This window comes from Fukomys damarensis, unplaced genomic scaffold, assembly GCF_012274545.1.
Source record: "Fukomys damarensis isolate Sample0158 unplaced genomic scaffold, DMR_v1.0_HiC HiC_scaffold_25, whole genome shotgun sequence".
Taxonomy (NCBI): Eukaryota; Metazoa; Chordata; class Mammalia; order Rodentia; family Bathyergidae; genus Fukomys; species Fukomys damarensis.
In genome coordinates, this window is record NW_022900937.1 from 30850363 (window position 1) to 30860999 (window position 10637).

Here is a 10637-nt window from a genome sequence, read left to right on the forward strand (position 1 = left end):
CAGTACGGAAAAACGAGAGAGAGAGAGAGAGAGAGAGAGAGAGAGAGAGAGAGAGAGGAGGAAGAGGAGGTAGCCCCAGTCTGAGCCTCTGCACCCAAGGCCCTGGCACTGACAAGGCTGTTCAGAAGAGCACCTCGGTGCTCACGCCCCAGGGAGCCTGGTGACAGCTCCTCCCAATCGTGCCGCAGCTGCCCCTCACCAAGCACCCGCTGTGTCCACAAACCACAGGATCATCGAAGTTCACGCCAACCTGCACCTTCCAGGGACTCGGCTTTCGGGTAGCCCAGAAACCTTGATGTAACCAGCGCAGGCAGACAACAGGTGTGTTGGCCAGATGCTGAGTCCAGAGCCCAGACAAGGCAAAACTGCGGGCAGGAGTCGGAGCCACTGCCCATTTGACACCTGGGCAGGAGACCGGCAGAGAGCCCAGGGATGAGCCCTGGTGTCACCTGCCAGTCAGGGGTGCGGGGCGAGTCTGGACGGAGTCAGAAGCTCTGGGGTGCACAGCTGTGTGCAGAATCAGGGGGAAGGGGGAGCCCTCCACACCCCTCCGTGCTCAGCTCCTCACAGAGGTGCCCTAGGGCAGCAGGCGGCTGCAGTGCCGCTCTCAGTTTAAATCAGGGCTTCTGACCTCAAGCCGCCAAGCACAGACACACTTGGGGAATTTAGCTCAGTGGTTCTACTGCCTGCCTTGCAAGCACAAGGACCGGAGTTTGATCCCCTGCACCAGAAAAGCAAAAAAAAGAAGAGAAAAAGAAAAAGAGACACACTTCACAGTTTGAGTTTGCAAAAATCTTCCACATTCAGCCCATTCTGTACCCACTGTAGGAGGCCATGCTGGCTCTATGGGACTGGCACTGGGATAGGAGAAAACCTCCCATGGAGACCCCACGAGATTTGAGCACCGACTCCTTGCTTCATGTTCTCCCTCACAGGATACATGAGCCACTACCCAGGACTAGTAAGAGATGGGCATGGTGGTGCACGCCTGTCATCCCAGCACTCTAGAGGCTGAGGCAGGAGGATCATAAAATGGAATCCAGCTCCTGCAATTTAGTGAGATCCTGACTCAAAATTAAAAATTCAAAAGAGGGATGGGATACAGCTCAGTGCACAGGCTCTGGGTTCAATCCCTAGTCCCAGGAGACGGGGGGTGAGGAGAGACAGACACAGAGAGAGACAGAGACAGACACTGAGACTTGAAGTGGCCAGAAAGCAGAGGGAAAAATAACATTAAGTGACAAAACCAGAAGTTTCACATTTGGAATTAAGACAACGGTAAGGGAACAAAACAATAAGAAGGAAAACAGCTACTAGGCATTATTCACCTTTTACAGTAACTCCATTAGTTAGATGGGGAAAAAAATACCTGCAAGCCACTATGAGGGTCAGAGCTGCAGGGGCAGAGACACTGTCCCCTCCGGAATGGCAGACCCACAGGGCTGGCCCGCAGCTCCGTGCTGGGGTCCAGAGGGCTCCGTGTGACACTGGGCAGGGTGTCACCTGGGCAGCCTGCACCTCTGCAGCCACCTGCAGGGGCTGCTGCTGTGCTCCCCGAGGCCCCCAGGGACTGACAGGTGACAAGCAGGGACCCAGACGTCCTCAGGTCAGTAATGGGCCTGAGCTCCCTGGATGCCCATGTCCTTTCCTTTAAAACTAAAAAGGGTTCTTGCCCTGGCTCCACGCTCAACTGGACATCTCGCAATCCTCTCTGGGACAGGCCCTGCTCTTCCCCACTTCAGCCCAACTCCAGGTTGAACGTCAGAGACCCTGTCCTTAGGTTGGTTGTGTGTTGCACCTCATATTTCTCCCTTGGGCCCTGGGACCTCAGAGCCAAGGGAAGGGGACCCTTTCCCTCAACCTGCAGCGCCTGTGGGAGAGGGGAGGGGATCCAGGGTGCTCACCCCTCTGCGGCCAGTGAGTTTCTTAATAACTGGGGTGACTTAGTCAAGAACCTCACCTAACTCTGGTTCTTTCTTGGCCATAAATGAACTACAAAATGGACTCAGCCATACTCTCCTCTCCAACTTCCGGAAAGAATTAAGTAGACCGAACTGTAATCCTTCGGGAAGAAGTGAACACAGAGTGTCCCTTTTGTAAGTGAAGCTATTAAACCTCCAAGAAAGGTGGGACACAGAGGGAAGGGAAAATAACTCTTGTCATATTCTGTTCTCTCTCTCCCCCTCTCCCTCCCTCCCCAGTAGATCTTAATGATGTAACTTGGACTCAGACCCAAGGACAACAGCAGAAGGGACAGGAGCAGGGGTCAGGCCTAGGTCACACAGTTCGTATAGTCAAAACCATATCCAGGTCCCAGGTCTTCAGGCTTCAAGGCCAGAGGCAGCTGAACTGCAGAATGGGAAAGGCCAGGGTTGCCCCCCATGATAACCTCGGGCTATGTCCGCTTCTTCAGATTGTCAACCCGAGGAAGGTGTCACAATCAAAGGCCAGTGTACAAGCTGCCCCTGGTCCCCCTTGCAGGTAAAACATGGGGAAATAACTAACCTCTTCAGGTCCAGGAAGCCCAGGAGGCCTCTGTGTATGCACATGACTAATGAAAGCCCATGGAACTATTCCGTTTGGATCAAGTAGCAGACCGTTTCCCTCTGCTAACCCTAAACCACGTGCAAAATATTAACTGCTCAAACCTTTTTAAACCATGGGGATGGAAGAGGAGGGGGAGGAGGAAGAAGGAAAAGAAAGAGGAGGAAGAGGAGAAGGAGGAGGAGACACAGGTCACTGGACCTTGACCTTCCTCTTTTCTGGATGCCGCTGCATTTCTATAAGCAGTAACTTGAAACCATCCCAGGCCGTGAGGCTGGAGGGCAGCCTAGGCACAGCAGAAAGGCACAGTCATGGGTCTACCTAGGACGACCCAGAGCCAGCCCTGGGAAACGCTTCTCAGTGGACGCATGCAGTGCACAGCCCTGGGCTCAGAAGAGAACCCCAGGGAGCTCTGGGAGGCTGATTTTCTCCAAGGGGAGAGAGAACTCAGGGGCCTCATGCAAACCCACAACAACAGCCACATAAGCCTCCAGGCCCAGCCTTAGAGTACAGTGAGCACCAGTATAAACGGGTTCCCCATCTTTCTAAAAACAAAAAGCGCACTCATAATAAGAAAACAACAGCCGCACCACAAAGGTTCTGGAAGCCCCACACCCTGGAAGCTGTGTTCTGAGACAGCCAAGCCCTTCCGGGAGGCAGGCGGCATTCACACTTCAGTGTGGGTCCTCACCGCACCGCTGCAGTGCAGTCTTCCTCCAAGCCTGGGTCCACATCCTCTCCCCTACAAAGCCTTTCTTAGCCTTTCAAGTCCTAGTTAGAGCTGATGGCTCTCCATCACCCGCGGCACGCAGGACCCATGTTCACTCTAAGTGCAGTCTGACACTCTTCTGTTCTTTGTTTGTTAGTTTGAGAAGAGGTCTTAATGTAGCCCAGGCTGGTCTCACACTAGAAGTGGTCCTCCTGCCTCAGCCTCCCGAGTCCTGGGATGGCAGTACTGTGTAACCACACCCAGCTGTGACACTTCTCTTAATCCCTCTCATTTTTTTTTTAACTTGGTACCAGGAATTGAACTCGGGGCCTTGGGCTTTCCAGACAGGCACTGTGCCGCTGAGCTACATCCCTGGCCCAATGTGACCTTTCTTTTAAAGGCCAGGCTCTCTCACTTACTTTCATATTCACAAATACATGCTGAGGAACTAGTCCTCAAGGAGCGAACGAATTCCACGCAGCTGATTCTACGCAGGAAGTCTCCAGATGGTGCAGAATTTTCAAACTCCTGCTTTGGGTGACACCAAAACTGCCACATTGGTTTGCAGCCGACAACCACACACAGGTTCCACCGGGTCGCAGAATGGCCCACACCGGTGCTTGAACGTTTGGTAAAACCCCTCCCTCGGAAATGGCCGGGGGCTCCCAGCCCAGCGCGTGGGCAGGGCAGGCCAGCGCGGAGGATCCTTACCTCTCTTCGTCCTTGAAGATGAACTTCCGGAGCTTGAGGTCGCGCAGCACCAGGCCCCCGTCGTGGCAGTGGGCCACGGCCGACGCGATCTGGTAGAACAGTCTGGCGGCCTCCTCCTCCCTCAGTTTCTTGCACGTGCGGACAAAAGAGTGCAAGTCCCCGTAGCTCCGCTCGAAGAACACGTAGGCCTTGGTCTCGCCCAGGAGGATCTCGGTGATCTGGTTGATGTTGCTGTGGGCCGACAGGCAGAAGCACGGGGCCAGAGACTCTTGGTAGCAGCTGATCTCAAACACCTAGGACAGGATCAGCAAGACCCAGGTCAGGGGCGCCCCCGGGAGCCTTGTCACAGAGTGCTGGTGTGAGAACAGAAGGGTCTAGGCTAGGTCCTGGTCACACCAGCGCTGCCTGCCACCAGCTGAAAGAGCCCCTTCACCTCCCCGAGCCTCCAAGCTCTCCTGTGTAAAACGGACAAATGATACTTCCCTCGAAATGGGAATCTGAGAGAAAATGAAAATAGACATGGCGTATAAATGGCAAAGTTGGTTTTTCGTTTTCTGTTTTGCAGTTCTGGGAATTGAACCTAGGTCCTTTTCCTAACCCCTTCTCCCTTTAAAAGAAATTGAGACAGGGTCACTCTAAGTAACCAATCTTGCGCTTAAACATGGGATTCTCCTGCCTCAGCCTCCTAGAGTGCTGGGGATAACAGGTGGCAACGACTACAACAGCTTATTATTACTATTAATAATAATTAACATTATTATTATTGTTACCAGCCTGTTCACCTTTGTTTACAGAAGGAAACCAAAAAGCAATATAAAAAATACCTTCTCTACCCTCAAAATCAAAGAAAGAACAAAAATACGTGAGTAAGCACTCTGTATTCGCAGTTAATACTTTAAATGTCTAGACTTCACCTCATAGTTTTCTAAGTTTATTATTTGTTTAGAAACAAGGCCTCACTATCTAGTTCAGGCTGACCTTACACTAATTTAGTAGGTCAGGCTGAACGTGAATCTACGGGAACCCGTCTGCCTCAGCCTCCCAAGTACTGGGAATACAGGCATGCACAACCATGCCTGGGGTAGTTTTCTAAATTTAATCCATTCGTTCTACAGATGTGGAAACTGAGGCTCAGGATGGAAACTGAAAACTCCTGCCCCCAGCGGCAGAGCTAGGCATGGGACACAGCCCTTCTCAATGAGGAAGCGGCTGGCTTCTTCCCTCCACAGACATCTAACTCAATGAGCCAGTTATGCAATGATTTTTTTATGAATCAGATTTAGCCTGCAAAATGCCACCTCACTGTTGCTTAAGAAAACGAACCGCAGATACCTTTGAAGCAGACCGAACGGAAACGCATACTGCAGAGAGGGCAGAGACTGCAGAGGAAAGCTTCCATTCATTTGAAGGCCTGCGCTCCATCAGTTATCCTGGTGCCTGAGCTGGGAGTGTGGTTCTCCTGGCTTCCGGAATGTGGGTGAGCATTTAGCAGGGTGCACAGAGCAGAGGAAGGGGTTGGGGAGCTCCCTTGAACAACACTTACTTGCACCCACAAAAGCCCTGAGAACGGGCTGCTTTGTGTGCTTCTTGTTACCAGTTTGCAATCAATGAGCTTTTTTTGAGGTGCTAGGGATCAAACTCAGGGGTGCTCCACCACTGACCCACACTCTCAGGCTTTAGAGACAGGGCTTTATGTTTCCCAGGCTGGAATTGAACTTGCAATCCTCCTGCCTCGGCCTCCCTGTAGCTTGTATTGCAGGCATGCCCCTGCACGCCTGGCATCATTGAGATTCTCAAATCGTTTTGTTGTTCATTATTTTGCAAAGTGGTGGGGGAAATGCTGGACTGAAGCCCACCAACCTGGATGCTCTGATTCTAGCTGGGCCTCCACTAAGCGGGATGGATGAAAGGCATAGGTAGGGTCGCTGGACAGCCCTTGTTTATGAGCAAACACCCTGACCCAGACACTCGGGACCTTTCCCAGGGCTGCACCTCTCCCAGGAATCTAATCAATTGAGTGCACCGGGCCTCTCTGCAGGCACCACCGGCCGCCCAGAGCACCCTGAAGGGGACCGTGGGGGACCCCAGTGTTTCCAAATCCCTGCAGGAATATTGGCTGCCATGTAGGAATCCACGAATGCATTAAAAAAACAAACCTGTGAGTCACAGAGACAATAAGCACCTCAAGGTGCTAACTGGGGCGGAGAAAGCAAAATTAACAGGAAGGTTGTGAATGAAGCCTAATGAGCTGTCTGGGGAAGTGGCCCAGCTGCTGCCACTCCGCCCTGGAATTTAAGAATGAATACTTCAGCGTCTCCAGAGACCGCAAATCACACCGATGCTGGCAGAGGACGACCCCGGAGTGGCGACCCCACAGGCCCATTCAATTAGGAATCTCAGGCGCCTAAGCCGACATTCACACCCAGCCGCTTAGCCTGGGTGATTTCATAGAGGAGTAAACGCTCTGCCTCTGTCGAGGAGGACGTCAGCGTGCGGCATTGCGTAAGATCTCTTTGCAAGCGCCGGGCTTTGGATTCTGAGGCCAGGGTTCAGAGTCAGATTATTTGCAATATACTTCCTGTTTCCAGATATCTTTGTCTTAAAAAAAAGTCCCCCCTTTTATTTTGGCTTGGTACAGTTAGCTTAGTATGTTTCCCCACTGCTGAAAAACTGAATGAATAAAGAGTTAAAAAAAAAAAAAAAGCAAACACATGTTCAGCAGCTTCAAAATGCACTCAGACCCCTCTGCAGAAGAGACCAAATTCCAAGATGGTGGCCAGAAAATGAGAAATAAAAGAAGCACTTACATTTTCCCAAATGGGATGGGGCCAAACTTTTATTAGTAGCTGTACCTGGCATTTTGTGGGCTTGGATTGGTATTTAAAGCATCACTTTCAAGTGCAAAAATCAAGCCAGAAGCCTGGCTACCAGCTTCCTGTAAATGTTTAATTTGGAGTCTCCGTTATATAATGTGACAGTTCAGATAAGGCAGGAAGACTGGGCCACCATTAATAACATTTTGCAGAAGAAAGTTACTGCCAAGATAGTAATGATGTCAGCCTGCGAGGCAGCTCCCAGCATTTCTTTGAAAAGGATACAACTAAGGACCCCCAAAGCTCCTTCGGCATCTGCCTGGCCTGGCGGGCACAGGGAGACAATGAACAGGCGGCATCCATTTGTTTTTAAGTCCCTGGAAGCTCTTCTCCCCCTCAAAGGGAACCCTACAGAAGAAACAGCATCTTTGCATTTGATCTGTCCTGAAGACTTTTTATCCCCCCTCTGGGGTCAGCAGGGCTAGGAAACATGAGCCCCACACCCTAAGACATCAAAAAGGAACTCGATTCACTGTGCCGATGTCACTGAGCCTTGAAGGAAAGCTAAGCAGTGTTTCTCCCGGGGATTCATGGAAGCTGCTTCATTAAAAGCACTTGGGGCTTCCTAGGATATACACAACATGACTCCAGAAGAAGTCACCCACATCACCTCCGGGAACGAGGCAGGAAAAACAGAAGATGCTATGTCTGAAAGCAATGACCTCTGTCAGGCGGAACGATGATACTGCACTTAAATTCACTCACAGCCACACTATCATTGGTGAGGGGCTGATTCAATCTTTGCAATAACTAAACTGGCAGGTTAAGTGCAGTTTTAGGGCAGAGAGCGAGTCTGCGAATGCCACGGTAAGGTCAGCCTACAGTGAAACACGTCTTGAACGATCTGAAGGCAGAAAGAAAGAGCAGAGGCCAGAGTCATCTGATTTTTAAACAAAGAAATGCCAGCGAGATGCTCCTGCAGACTTGGACTGCAGTCTCTATTAAAAAGCACCTCCAGCCTTTGAAAAATACTAAAATGCTGTACTGAAGTTGAGCAAAAAAAAGGAGGAGGAAAGCACCCAGTGCTGCGTGAACGTGCATGTCATAAGGCAGTGGCAGCCCTGCGGAATTCATTCATTTCAAAGGCTGACTCCCCTATTGTGCAACCACGCAGGACTTCTGAGGATCTGTTCCAGCTCTGAGTCGCCTACTGAATTTTTCCTTCACTGGGCACAGTTGCTCTGATGCTCAGTGACTTGGAAAAGACGCAAGATACCAAAGCTCACTACCACGAAGGAGCAGTATTTGAAGAGTCTCCGACTTTCTCCCTCAGGTCTGCAGGGAACAATCACAAAACAGATTCTGAATCTCCACCGACCCAATTTTTTTTTCAGTGCAACACTCCAGCCCAGCATGAAATATAAGGCAACTCCACAGAGCAGTCTGTGATTAATGGGGAAATGGGACACATTATTGTAATGCACAGCATTCATGTCAAGGTAACATCCCCAGCCACCCCCCCCCACTCAAGGCTACAACAGTGAGCAAATTAAAATTAAATGGCTATGAATTCTTGGTCTATGTCCAGCTCCAGGTTTTCCTGTTAGTCCTTTTTTAAAACTCTCTTCCTCTTCATCCCTCGTCTAATGCTCCCAGAGCACACACAAAGGCATACGGACACACAGAGACACAAATCAGTCCCTACTCAGAGTCAAAGCCAAGGAAAGCCAAGAGTTCACCTAGCTATTAGCATGCACATCCGGGGGTTCCAAATAAATGCTGGCCTGACCCTGACAGGCGGAGTGTGTGTGCGAGACGAACAAGAAGCAGGGATGCAGGAGGGGAGCAGACAAGGGAACCCAGAGATAAGAAAACCCAAAAGATTCACTGTTCACCCAAAGGTGCTCGGATACCCACGCAAACCTCCTTTCCCGGCCTCGGCTGGAGGAAAAAAAAAAAAGAAGAAGAAGAAGAAGAAAGAAAGAAAAACTCCTTCCGCTGGCTGCGACCGGGGCTCTGCCAGAGGGAACACCTTTGCATCTATTTTAAAGGGCACTTTGGGACAAAGGGTTAACACCTGCGCGCTAACAACAATGGCTGCAAAAGGAACCCAGATCTCGGAGTCTTCAAAGGACGGGGGATTCCCTAGTTTGAGTGGTGCTTTGGGGCCCTCCACAGGGCGAGAAAGCTCCCATAGGTGGCGGGACCCGGCCCCGCACTCCGGAGGTGCTCAGCCCTGCAGAGGACGCGTGTCTGTGTTCCCCGCGCCGGGTTGTCCCCAAAACGCCCCGCGGCAGCCCGCCCCATTGTCTGAAACGCTCTAAAAACTTCGCAACTCGCTCAACGGGGACACGTAAAATAAAAACACCCACTTAACAAGGTCATGCATGATTATCCAGACAGTCTCCCTCCCCCGGACTCCAGGACCCCGGCGACCTTCCGCCGCTCCTTTCCAAAGGACAGGGAAATCTTTTCCCCAAAGACAAAAATCAGCCCCCTCCCACATCCCACACTTCCCACCTCCCAGGCCCGGGGCGCTTTACCTTGCACACCAGCTCCTCTCCGCTGTGCAAATGCACAGCACGAAAAACGTGGTCTCCCTCCAGAGGTTCCAACAATAAGTATTTCCCGATGGAAGACACGCAATGCGACAAGTTCGGAGTCTCGGGCGGGCTCGGGGAGCCGAGGTTCGGGCTGAAACTCTGGCTGGGTTCGGCGGACCTTATAGAGGACAACTCTTCGAAATCCTGGGTTTTGTTCCGCGATCGCCCATATCTCGCTATTGTGATGGGGGTAGACCTGTGTATGTTCATGAGTGTGGGGATCGCACACGACCGACAAACACTCACACACACACCCCGCTGGACAGCAGAGTCGCGGGCGCCTCCTGGACGCGGGTTTTTAAAGGGGATAAGAGGGGAGGGGGCAGGAGAGGGGCTACGTGGAGAAAGAGTCAGGAGCCCCCAGATGGGCGCCGCTGGCACCCCGTCTGCTCCGCGCCCGGCTCCGGGGGTGCTGGGTGCGCAGCCAACTCGGGTCCTTTTGTTATCCAAAATGTGCAGAATCGCCGCGCTCTGAGTTTCTCTCTCCCTCTTTCTTCCAACGTGGATCTAGATGAGAAATATGGTGCGAAGCTGCAGAGCCGGTTCCCCGAAGCGATCCCCAGGCAGCTTTCCGGAGTGCAGAGGACCCCTAGTAGTTTGTGCAATTTTCCAGGCGCGCACAGCGGTGGCTCAGTCTGCAGGCGTTAGAAACTAAACCCTCCACCCACCCCCAAAAAAATAAGAAGAAAGAAAGAAAGAAAAGGAAAGGAAATTAGCACGGGTCTACCGGTTCTCGCGACGCAAGGCAGCCAGAAATCGCGCTGCACCCCCTTCTTTTGGGAGGAAAGGGTGGGGGGCGTGGAAGGGAGGGGGTGGCTGCCCGAGAGGGTAGTTACCTACGTTTCAACTGTAGATGGCGTCTGAGGCTTTTCCAAGATTGCAAGAGCTCTCAAAAAAAAAAAAAAAAAAAAAAAAAAAAAAAAACAAAAAAAAAAAAAACAAAAAGAAAAAAAAAAAGATTGTGGAAGAAGAAAGGAAATGTTTTCCTTGCTACTATATGTTAAGAAATTTCAGTTGTTGAATGTATACCAAATGATCAAACTAGAGATTAATACAGATATTTTAATGAGAATTTAAAAAAATAGTTTTATGAAAGCAATTCCATAAATAACCTCCTTTTAAATTTAAAATTTTATAATGATAAATTTCAACTGTATTTAAAAATATAAGATAGTACATTGAGTACTCAATATAACCATTATCTAAAATGTCCTATTATTAATACTTTGCCATATTTATTTCACCTGTATTTTTGTT

The 10637-nt window shown here is 50.7% G+C and overlaps 1 protein-coding gene across 5 annotated transcripts in view; it reads right to left on the minus strand.

Moving 5' to 3' along the window:
- The window catches only part of Trib2 (tribbles pseudokinase 2), a 25543-nt gene extending 15218 nt beyond the window's left edge, over positions 1-10325 (minus strand). Inside the window, exons 1-3 of one of the 5 annotated variants that reach the window (XM_010629040.2) lie at positions 10221-10325; positions 9321-9887; positions 3965-4257 (exon numbers count right to left, since the gene is read on the minus strand). In XM_010629040.2, coding sequence (XP_010627342.1) covers positions 3965-4257; positions 9321-9590 — 563 coding nt within the window. In that variant the 5' untranslated portion in view covers positions 9591-9887; positions 10221-10325. The other 4 variants (XM_010629039.2, XM_010629037.2, XM_010629038.2 and 1 more) reach the window with 4 other exon arrangements.
- Between the last annotated feature and the right edge of the window lie 312 nt (positions 10326-10637).